General features: G+C 47.0%; 1 protein-coding gene across 4 annotated transcripts in view; it reads left to right on the top strand.

The window, feature by feature from the left end:
• The window catches only part of NCLN (nicalin), a 32620-nt gene extending 17206 nt beyond the window's left edge, over nt 1-15414 (top strand). The window contains exons 10-15 of one of the 4 annotated variants that reach the window (XM_033956634.1): nt 1076-1163; nt 1238-1309; nt 1450-1613; nt 6472-6525; nt 6609-6687; nt 14720-15414. In XM_033956634.1, the coding sequence (XP_033812525.1) occupies nt 1076-1163; nt 1238-1309; nt 1450-1613; nt 6472-6525; nt 6609-6687; nt 14720-14779 (517 nt within the window). In that variant the 3' untranslated portion in view covers nt 14780-15414. The remainder of the gene's footprint in view (nt 1-1075; nt 1164-1237; nt 1310-1449; nt 1614-6471; nt 6526-6608; nt 6688-14719) is intronic. The other 3 variants (XM_033956638.1, XM_033956636.1, XM_033956635.1) reach the window with 3 other exon arrangements.
• Nucleotides 15415-16192: the final 778 nt, after the last annotated feature.

The following is a 16192-nucleotide window of genomic DNA, read 5'->3' as shown; positions in this document are numbered from 1 at the left end:
AATAACAGACTGTGACTTTTCCTCCAGGAAATTGTCCAAACCTTTCTTAAAACCAGCTACGCTATCTGCTTAAGACAAACTTTAAATCTACTTCTGCATTTCCAAGCCAGTTCACAATGGAGTATGTGTCCTGGAACTGGAGTGGCAAAGAGATGCAAGCTATTTTTTTTGGGGGGGTGACACTTGCCACCCCTTTATAGTGCTTGTTTGGTGGAATCCCAGAGCTTCAGAAATGACTTTGTAACCCATTCCAGACTGATATTTCAGCAACTTTTTTCTGATCTCTTCTGGAATTTTCTTTGGTGGTGGTATAGTATTCTTATAGAAACTTTGTGGTGACTGTTTCACACTATGGTAAGGTTCAGTATATAGCAGAGATTCTCAGTCCAGTCCTCAGGACATACCAAGCCAGTCTACTTTTCAGGATATCCACAATGAATATGCATGAGATAAATTTTCAGGCTCTGCCTCCATTGTATGCAAATCTATCTCATCTATATTTATTATGGGTATCCTGAAAACCTGACTAGCTAAGTATGGCTTAAGGACTGGGTTGAGAACCCCTGATATATAGTGAGGTTTAGATTTAACAGTGCTGGTTTCAATCAAATCTAGCTGTGTTAAGTCAGCTGAATTTAATGATCAATTATATTTGGTCAACTGAATAATTAAGGGGACAGTATTTCCACATGAATAATAATTTAACAGTTTTTAAATTATGTGTTTACTCAGGTTCCTTTTGTCTAGTACAGTATTACATTTTGTTTAAAGATCAAAAGCCATTTAGGGTGACATATGCAATAATAGGAGAAATCAGGAAAGGAGGGACTGTCATATCACTATAAATGAATTATCATCCTTAGAAACCCCTCCCCAGCAAACTAGGATGTGCATGCTAAGCCTTATCAACTAAGCCAGAAGTACTGGGAGAGGGGAGGGCATGGTAGGAACATGAGAAGATCTGATGAAAGAAGAGAAAATGCAGAACAGGGGAGGGTTGAGGGAGGGAAAGAGTGCTCATCCACTAAAGATCTTCCCCAGTATCAGTGCACACTGTCACTGTTTTCCTCTGCAGGTTGCGAGTCGACACCAGTACTTTAACACGAAACACTAGAATCATTGCTGAGGCACTAACAAGGGTCATTTACAACCTCACTGAAAAGGTAAGGATCTCATTTCACATCCCTGTCTCACTCCCTGTAAAGCACAGTCTAACCTCTTCCTTTTCTGTCCCCAGGGGGCGCCTGCAGATCTACAGATCTTCACTGAGCAGATGGTACGGGAGCCTCTCATGGCATCATGCTACATTGTTAGTATCGGGGAATGTAGAGGGGTGGCTGGGAATGATACAGTGAGATATCGGAGATGGACAGGAGGAAGCAGGCAGAGAAACTGGTTTATGTAGGAATAATAGAGAAATTATCCTTTCCTCTTTATCCTGTCTGGCAGCAGGTTCAGCAAGAACAGCTAGATGCAATGATGCAATGGCTCACTAGCCAGCCACGAGCAGCACAGCTGATGGAGAAGGATAGCACCTTCCTCCATACCCTGGAGTATTCTCTGAGTCGCTATCTGAAGGATGTCCGGTTGCACTATGTGAAGGCTGACAAGCGGTAATTGATTCTGAAAATGGGAAGTTAGAGGAGTGGCCTAGTGATTAGAGCAGCTGCCTCAGCACCCTGAGGTTGTGAGTTCAATTCCCACTACAGCTGCTTGTGACTGGGCAAGTCACTTAACACTTCATTGCCCCCAGGTCCAAAATAAGTACCTGTCTAAATATGTAAACCACAAAGAAAAAGCAGTATACAAGTCCCATCAGCTTGCTTTTCTTTTGGCTATTAGTCTTTATCCTGCTTCTCCTTTCAGACTAGTCCCACATGACTTAGGCCCAGATTCTCAAAAACCCACGTTAAAAAGCGACGGTCTGCTAACGCAGCCGTTCCAATACTGAATCTAAAAACTCAAGACATTCTTTAAAAAATTGCTTATGCAATAAGGTCGGTGGACAGCAGCGAAGATTTCGTAATTTGCATGTGCCCATAGGAGGGGCTTGGGCATTCTGGCCAATCAGAGCCTCAGGCTCTTTATGATGCATCCGGGGAAGGGCCTGAAGCTCTGATTGGGCCAGGTTGTTTAAGGCCCCTCCCATGGGAGGGGCCTTATACAACCTGGGCCAATCAGAGCCTCAGGCCCCTCACCGGTGCATCCCAAGATGCACCGGGGAGGGGAATTCTCTTACATGACGCAGGCAGCCGGCAGGAGTGGGTCCATGTCCCTCCCACTCTTCATCTTTGAGGTGGAGTGGCGGGGGAGTGCAGGGGGCGGCTGGGGGGGGTGTTTACGTGCCAGCAGGAGAGAGTAGGCATCTCTCCCACTATGTGTGTGTGTGGGGGTGTTGGGTTAGGTTTTAGTGCAGCGGGAGAGTGTGGGCATCTCTCTTGCTGCAGGGGGGTTGTTGGGTTAGGTTTATTAGTACAGCGGGAGAGTGTGGGCATCTCTTCCACTGTGGGGGGGGATCTGTGTTTTAGGATTTCTAGTAGACTTGACACTGACCGGCACCCCCGGACCACTTTTTTTTTTTTTTTTTTGTAGGTAAAATCTGATGCCGCTTTTAGAAAATGGCTTGGCAATTTTTTAAAATCCATCAAAGGGCTCATTTCACTGTTGAAGAGCCCATTTGCATGTCAGTGTTGGAGACTGCTAGAATCCTCGCTAAAAAGGGAGATACCGTATTTTCACGTAAATAACGCGCACCTGTGTAAAATGCGCACACGGGGAGAGCACGCGAAAAACACAAATTTATGTACAGAAATTTTTATATACCGCGCACACCCATATACCGCGCATGCTGCCCTACTCCTTTCTCCCGCCCCTTTCGCCCGCCCCGACTCTCCTCTCAGCCTTGAAGTCCTGTCCCCACCCTGAAAGCCTGATGTCCTCCCGACATCCGATTCACCCCCCCCCCGCAGGACCGCTCGCACCCCCACCCCGAAGGACCGCTCGCACGCACTCCCACCCGCACCCCCACCCTGAAGGACCACTCGCACCCCCACAGCCTCCCGACCCTCCCATCATGTAGAAGCTCCTACCGGTGTCCTGCTGCTTCCTCTTGGCGGTCCCGACTCCCCGACACGATCGGGGCAAGAGGGAGCTCAAGCCCTCTTGCCCCAGCCAACCGCGGCACCCCCGACACGATCGGGGCAAGAGGAGCTCAAGCCCTCTTGCCCCAGCCAACCGCGGCACCCCCGACACAATCGGGGCAAGAGGGAGCTCAAGCCCTCTTGCCCCCCCGACTCCCCGACACGATCGGGGCAAAAGGGAGCCCAAGCCCTCTTGCCCCGCCGACTCCCCGACAATATCGGGCCAGGAGGGAGCCCAAGTCCTCCTGGCCCTGGCGACCCCCCCCCCAGCCCAAACCCTCCTGGCCACGGCGACCCCCTACCCCCACCCCGCACTACATTACGGGCAGGAAGGATCCCAGGCCCTCCTGCCCTCGACGCAAACCCCACTCCCCCCAACGACCGCCCCCCCAAGAACCTCCGACCGCCCCCCCAGCTGACCCGCGACCTCCCTGGCCGACCCCCACGACACCCCCACCCCCCTTCCCCGTACCTTTGTGTAGTTGGCCGGACAGACGGGAGCCAAACCCGCCTGTCCGGCAGGCAGCCAACGACGGAATGAGGCCGGATTGGCCCATCTGTCCCAAAGCTCCGCCTACTGGTGGGGCTTAAGGCGCCTGGGCCAATCAGAATAGGCCCGGGAGCCTTAGGTCCCTCCTGGGGGCGGGGCATTGGGCACATGGTCGGGTTGGGCCCCCAGACTCCCTCTTGCCCTGATCATGTCGGGGGTGCCGCGGTTGGCTGGGGCAAGAGGGCTTGAGCTCCCTCTTGCCCCGATCGTGTCGGGTGTCGGGACCGCCAAGAGGAAGCAGCAGGACACCGGTAGGAGCTTCTACATGATGGGGGGGGGGTCGGGAGGCTGTGGTGGTGCGAGCGGTCCTTCATGGTGGGGGTGCGGGTGCGGGTGGGAGTGCGTGCGAGCGGTCCTTCGGGGTGCGGGTGCGTGCGAGCGGTCCTGCGGGGGGGATGAATCCGAGGTCGGGGGGGGAAACTATGTAAAAAAATTTTTGTACAACGCGCTCACGCGTATAACACGCAAGGGTATGCGCGGTACGTAAAAACCACGTATAACGCGTGCGTTATATGCAAGAAAATACTGTAATCCCTTTTTATAATCTGTCGCTAAACTGCTTACAGGTTAAACTGCCGGAAAACAGTTTAGCGACAGCGTTGAAATTTTGAGAATCTGGGCCTTTGATTCTTATGTTTTGTGATTGCACTGTCCTATCTGCACAGGCTGTGAGTTAATCAAGTTCTGAGCTCAGAAGCCAGTTTCTTTGCCAGTAGGGAAACAATGACCAGAGAGAATAACTTCTAGTCCTGAGCCCCTTTTTTATCAGAGATACCAAGTTACCCAATTCCAAATTGGAGATATTTTGGTCAGTCCTGGCTTTGAACATGCATCCCAAAGCAGTGTGAGATTTGTAGTGCCTGATCCTGACCATTGAAATCAGTGCTGCAAGTTCCAAAATGTGCTAGTACAGGGGTGGTCAGAAATCCAGGACTGTCCCAAAATCTCCAGCCTGGAACAGGGCAACTTGGTATCTCTGCTTTTTTATTTGTCATCTTTTTTATCCAATCATACACAAAGTATTCAAAATAATAAAAAAAGGAAGCAGCAGCACATACACAAAAACAAACTGTATCATAAGAACATAAGAACATAAGCAGTGCCTCTGCCGGGTCAGACCACAGGTCCATCCTGCCCAGCAGTCCGCTCTCGCGGTGCCCCAAAAACAGGTCAAGACTTTGAGGAGTGTTCAATAATTTATCTACCTGAGTATGAAATAAAATAGCAGGCGTGTTGAAACAAGTCTGTGCATGTTGTGACATGTCTTAAGGTTACTTATTCACAGTTGGGGTTCAGTGTGAGTCTAATATTCCAAAAGACAGGATGTCGGGAGAGTTCTCATGTGAATCAAGAAACTGCTAGATTCGGAGCACCATTCAGTGATAAAATTTCTCACAAAAGAAGGAAAAAAGGCAAAGGAGATCCATGAACGCATGACTGCAGTTTGTGGTGAGTCTACCCCATCATCCTACAAAGTAACATTTTGGGGAAAGCAGTTTAAGTGGGGTAAGAGAGTCCTTCACGCTGGATGGCCTGTGGAAGCAACTTTCACAGAAATGTGCAAGAAAGTCGAGAACTTAATTTTGTCAGACAAATTAAGGGCACCTCGGCAGGTACAGTTTGGAAAAGTTGGGCATGTTCAAGGTTAGCGCAAGATGGGTTCCAAGAATGCTGACAACATGTCAGAAGGCCTTGAGGTTCCAGTGCTGTCAAGAGAACTTGGAGATGCTCCATGAAGAGTAAGTGAATTTTTTCATTGTTTGGTGACTGGAGATGAAACTTGGGTCTATCACAGAGATCCTGAGTCCAAAATGCAGTCAATCCAGTGGAAGCACAAGTCATCCTCCACCCCCCAAAAAATTTAAGACAGAAAAATCTGCAGGCAAAGTTATGGCAACTGTCTTCTGGGATGATGGAGTTTTGCTTCTGGAGTTCATGCCACACAAGACAACCATAACTGGGGAGAGTTATGCCAACACAATTATTGCTTTGCCGGAGTCAATCAAGGAGCAAAGATGAAGAAAACTCGCAGCAGGCATGCTGCTTCTTCACAATGCGCTGGTGCACATGTTACGACAGTCACAGGCTGCCATCCAAGAATGTGGGGTTCAGCAGCTGAACTATCCATCCTACAATCTTGATCTGGCTTCCTTGGATTATTTCCTGTTCCAAGTTTTGAAGAAATCTCTCAGTGGACAGTAGTTTTCAAGTGATGAAGATATCAAGGAAGATGTTGTTCTGGTTTGAAGGTCAAACAGAAGAATTCTTTTCAAAGGGGTTAGTCATTGCAAGAAAAGTGGATGAAGTGTATGGAGCTATCAGGGGACTGTATTGAAAAATAAAACAAAATTTTTTGAAAACTCTTTTTTCTTTCCTACTGAGGTGGATACATTATTGAAAGCCCCTCGTAGTGTTACACATCAATAACATCTAAGATGACTTAAAACAATCCAATCTGCACAATAAAACAACTCCCCAAAACAATTTACCACATCCCAGGTGAATGTTGAGTCAGGGTGACAAATCTGTGGCTGCATGACTGTATTTACTGCGTCCCCTTAACTACACAAAATCCTATGACTGCACACCGTTTCTGCTTCAATTCACCAATTAGCAGAAGAGCTGTTTCCAGCTGTTTGTTGTGTTTGCTGATTTTATCAGATGCTTGTCCAGCACCCTGTCATGCATGCTTACATACATATGCTCTTTAGAGAACTCTTGCCCCCCTCCCCCCCCCGGGATGGAGTGTTTTTTGTAAAGATAACTGGTTTGTTTCCACAGGGATCCTGAGTTTGTGTTCTATGATCAGTTAAAGCAGACAGTGCATGCATACAGGTAACTGCTGCCCATTTTGTCTTTATTCTGACACTCCTACTTCTCCTTCTTTGGCTCTCATGTTATGCTGTTGTGCTTTTCAGGGTTAAGCCAGCTATCTTTGATCTGCTGTTGGCTCTGTGTATAGCAACATATCTTGGAGTTGCGTATATTGCAGTGCAGGTAAGCAAAAATGGTATGTAGAAGACTGACCAGGATTAATCTTTCTGTAGGGCTAAGACAGAACTGAAACAGAAATATAGAAAATGACAGTAGAAAAAGCCCATACAGCCTATCCAGTCTACCCATCCACAGCAACTATTCCTGTACAAACAACATACGATTCCTTACGGATGGGTTAAGCACCTCATCTTGCAAGCTTGCAGAAGACATCAATCATTTTCTTTTCTCGGCCCCCTTGTGTCTCTGGGCAGCACCCTCTCTCCTCATTCTTAACTTCTGCACTAGATATTTTATTTTTGGGATTTAATCCAATATTTTTTGAAGCTTCCCTGTTCTAAGAGGTTCTCAGTAGTCCTGGGACAGCTGTGCCTGGGAGAAGGGCCAGACGTTGGGGTCTGTAGCCAGGAGGGCTACACTTTTTTAAAAAGAGCATCTGCCTGACCAGCCTGCTTTAACACTTGGGGCACGGAAGTAGGTTCCCTGGGAGCAGTGTTCACCCCTGTGGTGTCAGGCGCTTGAGTGCAGGCTGATTTGACCCAGAGTAGCCGGGAGGCTTGGTGTAGGTTGACTGCACCCCCTCACTGAAGAATTATGTGGGAACTTGAGGGGTCAAGAGTTTCAGGTGTTAGGGACATGAATAAAAGGAAGCCCGAAGAGACAAGCCACTAAAGTTAACCTTGCTTGTCTGAGGCAGAAATCCCTTCTCCTTTTCCAACTGCAATAAGAAGCTGATGCAGGCACAGCACATGGAAGTTCTGTGAGTACAGCTCATTACTTATTGTCTATCGAAAAATTGGGGCAGGTGTGACTTCAGCAAAACTAAAGATTTCTGAAGTGTCCCATAGGCCCCCCACCTCCAAAAATCCTATTTTCAGTGATTTTAGACTTTTGGTTTTGCTCCCAAGGGCCATTTTTGGTACCAAAACGCTGCTGCGGCAGCCATCTTGAATTTCCTGATTTTATTTCAAAAGCCTCTTTCTCCTTCAAATAGTCTCAGTTTTGGTAAAAATTGATTATTATGGACTCCTTAGTTTAGACCCAAAATCATGCCAAATTTGCACTGCTGCTGGACCCTGGACTTGGCCCCTACTGGACACTTCACAGGTCAGGAGGTGCTGAAAGCTAGAGATCTGGGGCATAAAGCCTTGTTAGAGCCTCTTAAATGCAACTTCGCCAGCAAAGCACTTTGCACAGATAGTCCTGACCCTGAGAGGAAACGTGCAGAGGTCCTCGGAGTTCCCAAGCTAGGTCTTTGACCCTGATTTTGTGACTTTAATGTATGCAGCTTACCAGAAGCATTAAGGGTTGTCTATGGGTCAGCCACTCAGCTCTCAGAGGAGTTTACCTCCACAAAGCCAGGTCTTACTGCAACCAGTATAGCTGCAGGATCCAGAGGCCCATTTGGATAAGGACTGGGAGAAGCTGATCTCCCACCATGCATCCTTCCTGGTGGATTCTAGTTCTCAGGGTGGGGTGGGTGACCAGGGATTAGTGTCAGCTCTAGATCAGGGAGAGGACCCGATGCTGCGCAGGCTATTTAAGATAACAGATTAAACTCAGGTTATTACAGTTTCTCTTTGGAGTTGGATTTAAGAGTCCCCACAGGTTTTTACCACCCAGCTCTCAGTGTTAAGCAGTACCAAGTCACTGTCCACATGCTTCCCTTCACACCTAGAGATTACCAGGATGGTAACGGTGCATTGGGAGATGCCTGAGGGTCTCCTAATGGGGGCCAGGGCAATGTTGAAATTGTATCACATGGCTTCTGATTTCCAGCAATTTACTACACATAAGGTGGAGTCTCTTGTGGCTCAGATTACTAAAAGAACTTCTCTGCTTAGTGAATGTGGAATAGTCCTGAAGGATTTGCAGGATTGCAGAGTGGACTTATCCTCAAATAGCAGTATGAGGCATTGGCATTAGGTCTTAAAGCCATGGCCACAGCTTCCTTTGTAGTGCAAGCCTGCCATAAGATGCTATGCCAGAATCCGGACACAGAGGGGGCGGGGTGCCCTCCTGTGGTACTGGCCAGGGTGGACTATGTAACAGACGCTTAGGGTCATGAGTAAAGTGTCAGCATATTCAATCTCCACCCGCAGAATGCTCTGGCTCAGGCAGTGGGCGGGAGATTCGGCACCTAAGGCCACCTTAAACAAGTTCCCTTTTAAGGGGCAGATTCATTTTGGGAAAGGACTGAATGACTTGATGACCAGCATGATGGATAATCGTCCCAATCCTTGCCGGACAGTAGGCCACATGGTACCGGGAGTTCCAGTCATGGTTCCTTTCGCAGCTACAGAAAACCGCGTTATGGGTCAATAGGCTCCTCGCCCCAAAGGCCCTTCCAAGGCTCTAGACAGGTTTGGGGATTCCAGAAGAGCCGCCATAACCAACTCTCGCTCTGCCAGAAATTCTAAGAAGTTCCAATGATGTCAGGTTGTCTTCTGAGATCCCCATATAGGAAGGAGACTCTTTGAGCTCTAGGACACTTGGGTGCAGATTTCATTAGAATTCTGTTCTCTCAAGTTTCAAGTTTAATAATGTTTGATTTTTACCCAATGTCATATATTTCAATGCGTATTCTCTCCAGGACATATTTCTAGACTCTCCGGCGGGAAGACAAGAGAAAGCAGCTAAGGTCAGAGCAATTGTCCAAAGACTGTTACAAATTAAAGCCATAGAGCTGGTGCCAGATGCAGACTCTGGCTCAAGCAGATACTTGATATACTTTATCGTGCCCAAGAAAGACTCAGAAGATTGGAGACCAATCTTGGATCTCAAGTCAGTCAATGCAGCGTTAAAAGCTCCCAGGTTCTGGATGGAAATGCTGAGATCGGTCATCACCTCAGTAGCTCCGTGTGAATTTTTGGCCTCTCTGGATTTGACAGAGGCTTATCTGTATATACCCATTTTCCCAGATTACAAGAGGTTTTCTCAGGTTCCATGTGCTAGAGAACCATTTTTAGTTCTCAGCACTGCCCTTCAGATTGGCAATGGTGCCTCACACCTTTACCAAAGTAATGGTGGCAGCAGCAGCACATCTGCACAGATCAGGCCTCCATGTTTAACCACACTTGGATGATTGATTGATCTGAGTGCCGTCTGAGGTGGAATGTTAATGGGCAGTATCTCAGGTAGTTCAGCTCCTGCAGGATCTGTGGTAGATTATAAATTTCTGAAAAAGCCACCTGGAACCCATTCAATGTCTGGATATTTGGGGTTTCTGTTCAACATGGAAAAGGGCCGAGTCTTTCTTCCAGAACCACGCAAACTGAAGCTCAGATACCAGATCCTGAAGATTTTAGAGCTACCAATGCTTATGGCCTGGCATTACCTGCAGATTCTAAGCTCCATGATGGTGACCATCTGCGTTCTCTGCAGAGCACACTGTTAACGCGTTGATCACTTCAGAGGGACTCTTTCCAATCGCAGTTAGTCTGGCCAGCGGAAGCACACCAGAGTCTGCAATGGTAGCTCCAGCTGGAATTGTTATTCAGAGGCCTTCCTCTCCACATAGGGTCTTGAGTGATCCTGAAGACAGATGCCAGTCTTTACTGATGAGGGGTATCATTGCGAAGGTTATCCAGTACAGGTTGCCCTTACAGAGGAAATGATCCATCAACAGATTGGAGTTGAGAGCCATTTGGCTGGCTCTGTGGTTCTTCCAGACACGGCTGAAAGGCAAAGCAGAGTTTTCTCAAACAATGCCATAGCTATGGCCTATGTCATTTGACAAGGGAGAGCCAAGAGTGCTCCGCTGCAGGTGAATGCCCGATTTGCTTTTTCGTTGAACAGAAGCCCATCTGCAGGCCATCACAGCAGCTTATGTAGCAGGAGTGGACAATGTCCAGGCTGATTTATCTCAGCCGCCAGACCCTGGGTCAAGGGGAATAGGCCTTGTCTCGGAGAGCATTCAACTGCATTGTGAAATTCTGGGGGTGGCCAAAATTTGGTCTCATAGCCTCAGCGGACAACAAGGAAGCCCATCTTTTCTTCAGTTGAAGGTCAAAGCTGTAAAGCGTTGGCTTAGATGCTCTAGTACAGGGGTGCCCATAAGGTCGATCATGATCGACCAGTAGATCACGAAGGCAACGTGAGTCGATCGCAGAGTCCATCCCGGGCTCCGTGATAGACTCGCATTGCCTTCCGTTCTACCTGCTTCCCGACCCTGTAAAAAGGGCGCTGAAGCACCGGGCCGACCAATGTTCTTCACGCGACGTCAATTCTGACGTCGGAGAGGAAGTTCGGGGCCAGCCAATCGCTGCCTGACTGGCCCGGAACTTCCTCTCCGATGTTAGAATTGACGTCGGGTGGGGAAGGTTGGTCGGCCCAGTGCTTCAGTGTCTTCTTTATGGCAGCGGCAGTGGCTTGGGGGAGGCAGGGAGACAGATAGAAAGGGCATGGAGAGAGAAAGACAGACATAAAGAAATAAAGGGGGGCAGGGAGATAGAAAGAAAGGGGAGGAGAGCAGGGAGAGAGGAAGAAAAAGTTGGGGGAGGGAATGAGGTCTGGAGGAGAGGAAGCATACAGGAGGCTGAAAGAAGGGAAGAAATATTGGATGCACAGTCAGAAGAAGAAACCAGAGACTCATGAAATAACCAGACAACAAAGGTAGGAAAAATGATTTTATTTTCAATTTAGTGATCAAAATGTGTCCGTTTTGAGAATTTTTATCTGCTGTCTATATTTTGCACTATGGCCCCCTTTTACTAAACCTTGCACTATGGCCCCCTTTTACTAAACCGCAATAGCGTTTTTTAGCGCAGGGAGCCTATGAGCATTGAGAGCAGCGCAGGGTATTCAGTGCAGCTCCCTGTGCTAAAAAACGCTATCGCGGTTTAGTAAAAGGGGAGGAGATATATTTGTCTATTTTTTGTATAATTGTTACTGAGGTGACATTGCATAAAGTCAGCTGCCTTGACTTCTTTGAAAACCCACGGAATATAAATGATAATTAACCTTTTCTCTGCGTATGGTGTGCTTTGTGTTTTTTAAAATTTTATTGTTGGTAGATCATTTTGACTTGGTCATTTTAAAAGTAGCTCGCAAGCCCAAAAAGTGTGGGCACCCCTGCTCTAGTACAACCTTGGCCAGTAAACAGGCTTCTGTATGTGTTCCCCCCATGGCCGATCATAAGCCTGATCCTTCGCAGGATAGTGACCTATCAAGGATTAGTAATCCTGGTGGCTCCGGATTGGCTGCATTGTCCTTGGTACACAAATCTAGTCTGATTCCCTAGAGACAGCTGTCTCAGACTACCTCTGCACCAGGATCTTCTGCCCCATGGACCCAGAGCCCTAGAGAATCCGGAATGCTTTGGGCTTTCGGCATGGTTGTTGAGTGCACAGCCTTAGCATGAACGGGATATTCAGATATGGTTAACACAATGCTTCTACAATTAAAGAAGCCAGCGAATGTAGCAACCTATGCAAAAGTGTGAAAACTTTTTCAGCTCTAGTGTAAGGAGAATCAGTTATGTTACTGACCCATGCTAAAGCGCCATATGAGCCTTTGTCAGTAGTATCTATCATGGATTGTGAAGATGGTTTTCTTAGTCGCAATCACTTTGGCGAGGAGGGTGTCAGAACTGCAATCATTATCTTGCAGAGAGCCTTTTCTCAGATTCACGGAAGCAAGGGTGTCTTAAAGCACTATGCCTTCTTTTCTACTGAAGGTAGTTTTGGCGTTTCATGTCAGCCAGAAAGTGTGGCTTCCCGCTTTTCAGCCCATGAGTGAGAAGAAACAGGAAAAAGTATTGAAGTTGCTAGATGTCAGGAGAGTTCTCTTTTGTTATCTCGAGTTGACAAATGAGTTCTGCCTATCGGATCACCTATTTGTATTGACTGTCAGGGCAGACCAGCCTCTAAAGCTTCTGTTTCTAGATGGATCTGCATGACTATTTCCTTGGCATAGATTGGCTATGGAAAGCGGCCACCATTTGCCATGAAAGTTCACTCTACCAGAAGCGTGGTGTCTTCCTGGGCAGAGTCCAGGGAAGTGCCGCCCAACAAATTTTACAGAGTGGATATGGCAGCACAAAGGGATGGGGCCTTTGGGTCCTCTGTGCTAGTCACAGGTTCATCTGTCCTAGATTCAAGGGACTGCTCTGGTACATCACATCTGTAAGGAATCGTATGCTGTTTGCACAGGAAGGAAGGATTAAGGTTTTACCTCTATAATCCTTTCACCTGTAGAACCGCATACAATTCCTTACACCCTGCCCTATCAGATGTCTGATAGCCAAGCAATAGAAAAAGTTCCTTTTGAAGAGGCAGCAGATTACCATATATACTCAAATATAAACTGAGATTTTTGGGCCAAATAAATGGCCCAAAAATGAGGGTTTCTGTTTATATTCGAACCAGCCCCTTGCGGACCTGTTGCATTCCTTCACTGTAAGACAATTCTCATCTTCCTCCCGCCTCCCCGATTAGTAAATTATGGTACCTTTTAAAATCCTTGGTGGTCCAGCGGTGAACCGGGGTAGGAGTGATCTTCCTACATTCCTGCCACATGCAGAGTCTCTATCTGAATGGCTGCTGTGAGTTCCCATGATCTTGCAGTTGGCGCAGGAACGCGTGACAGCCATTCAGATAGTGGCTCTACACGGGGCAGGAGAAAGATCGCTCCTGCCCCAGTTCACCGCTAGACTGCCAGGGATTTTAAAGGTACCATATTTACTAATTGGGAAAGTGGGAAGGAAGTGAGACTTGTTAAGAGTTGGCTGGTACAGGAGGTAGAAGGCATCCTTTCTGTCCCGGGCCACTGCTGGACCACCAGGTCTTACGGCAGGCCTGGTGGAGGCCTGCAAAGCATCAGGAGGGAGTGGGGACAGGGTGCAGAGCCTGGCAGGGCAGAAAGGGAGGGGGGACAGGGTACAGAGCCTGGCAGGGCAGAAAGGGAGGGGGGACAGGGTACAGAGCCTGGAAGTGCAGAGCGGGATGGGGGACAGGGTGCAAAGCCTGGCAGGAAGGGAGAGGGTGCAGGGCAGGGAAGGAGGGTGCAGAGCCTGGCAGGGCACTTGAATATATAATCTCCCCCCTCCCTCACTGGTTTATATTCTAGTCAACCTTTTGTCCTCCTTTTGGGGGGGGAAAAGTTATCTTGATTTATATTCAGCTTGGTTTATATTCAAGTATATACAGTAATATCGAAATTGATAATAGCACATTTTGCCTTGTAGAGAGCTGTATAAGTGTTAGTGTCTGTTGCACACAGGTAGGTGTTTGTTTTTTTGTTTTACCGCCGTTCTTTGTTGCCCTGTTGGGTGGTTGGTTGTTAACTCTTATTTATTATTGCAAAACAGATCAAATTTATCTGGATCAGGGAGTTCCTCGAGTTGCCCTTTGTTCTTATTTCCTCTCCTAGGGGTTATCTCTTGCTTTGGTACAGACTGAGGAGAGGGGGCGCTGCCCAGAGAACAAAGGGGCGGAGAGAAGAAAATGATTGATGTCTTCTGCAAACAACTTGTGAGTTGAGGTGCTAAGAAATTGTATGCTGTTTTACAGGAAAAAGGATTATCGAGGTAAGAACTTAATCCTTCCTTAAGCTCCACAATACCTTTCTACCTTTCTCTCCTTTAGAAGATCCACTGTGCTTATCCCATGCCTTCTTGAGCTCAGATACAGTCCACTGTGAGGCTAAGTGATGCTTCCACCACCCTTTCTGAGAAGTAGTATTTCCTTAGATTATTCTTGAATCTGTCCCTTTTCACCTTCTTCCTTTGTTCCAGAGCTTCCTTTTAATTAAGAAATTTGCCTCCTGTGTATTGATGCCATGGAGGGATTAATTTCTCTCTCCTGTCCTGCCTTTCTTCCAAAGTATACATATTGAGATCTTTAAGTTTGTTCCATTGGTTGTTCCTTAGGCCTCTATGTGTGGATCTAGCAGGAGACTGGTCAGCTGCCTCAGTGAAGTCCTCTTTTGCTCGTATCTACAATTTCCAGTTTTTCATATGAAGGAACAGTGTCTTCCAGGTTAATGGCTGAGAATGTGCTTCAGTTCTTTGTTTTTTTTTTTTTTCTGTTAATAGAATTTTGGTCTCCTCTACAAGACTGTTCAGAAGCTGTCTCTCAAAGTGAAGCAGCAGTAATGTGATGGATCACCATTTCTCCATCGCCTGTTCCAGCTTGGTGAAACCACACCTGCTGGACAACCACTGAGCCATGATGAACCAACCAGAGCTTCCACCTCTCACCCAAATATGACAAAACCAAACTGTAATTGTTCTTTGCCCAGCCCCTGTTTTGGGGAGAAGATGGGGAGGGGCTTAACACAGACCTCAGTCACTACTGTATATTGTACTCACTAGGCACAGACTTAAGTTGGCCCTGCAAGAGTCAGGACTTCCTCTGTATTATGTATTTCAGTAAGAAGACTGGTTATAGCAGCCATTCCTCTGCAATGTGTGCCATACAAATGGATTCTAAGCAGGTTGCTTAACTGCATTCTCCACCACTAATCTCAAGATGGTTTCTTATGACAATATGTTTGCAGATACACTGTTGCTTTTATTTATGACAGGGATTTCTTTTCTATTTTGTTCCCCCATCTCCTTTTTGGTTTGTCTTTAATCACTGTGCTAAATTGTGTTTTTTTTTCTTTGGGTTTCTCACTGTACTCTGTCCACAGTCGGTTCGTAAATGATGGCCTTGCAGGTAGTTATTTGCAAATAATGTGGGGAAAATAGCCCCTTGCTGAAAAAATAAAATAAATTTAAAAATCTTGTGTAAGGTTTCTTTCTGTAATCTGATGGTATAAGTAGAGGAGTAGCCTAATGCTTAGTGCAGTGGCCTGAGAATCAGGGGACTGAAGTTTTATTCCTTGTGACTCTGGGCAAATAACTTAACTCTCCATTGTCCCAGGTATAAAACCCTTCAATTTTTGCTTAAAATCGATTACTGCTATATCATGCCAAATTTGCACTGGATGATCGGCTGAGGAGTACCATGTGCTGCAGCACACATGAAGGGGTTCGGGGGGGCCTTGGGCTTAGCCCTCTCTAGTACCTTTAGGGCTGGGGAATCGCAAGGGGCTCATTTGTCAGGAAAAAGTCCCTCCCGGAGCCACTGGAGTGAACGCCACAGAACCCAAAAGACAACAAGGTGAGTCCTTGAAGGGGTCCTCTGGGCATCCTGCTCAGGGCTTTACCCCTGATTTTGTGAGTCTCATTTGGAAAGCTTACATAAATTGTCAAAATTTACATAATTGCAAAATATGTAGTTTCTTTACAATATCATTAACATTAAACATTTTCTCTTTCTCTGCGCACTGCTAAGACCCTCATCCATACCCTCATCACCTCTCATCTAGACTACTGCAACCTGCTTTTCACTGGCCTTCTACTAAACCATCTCTCTGTTCAGAACTCTTCTGCATGCCTCATATTTCACCAATGTTGCTATGCCCACATTACCCCTCTCCTGAAGTCACTTCATTGGCTTCCCATCCGTTTTCACATACATTTCAAACTCCTCTTAATTGCCTGCAAATATATTCTCTCCAC

The sequence above is a fragment of the Geotrypetes seraphini genome, chromosome 8 (assembly GCF_902459505.1).
Source record: "Geotrypetes seraphini chromosome 8, aGeoSer1.1, whole genome shotgun sequence".
Taxonomy (NCBI): Eukaryota; Metazoa; Chordata; class Amphibia; order Gymnophiona; family Dermophiidae; genus Geotrypetes; species Geotrypetes seraphini.
Note: the sequence above shows the minus strand (reverse complement) of the source record. Positions and strands in the feature narration are given on the sequence as shown.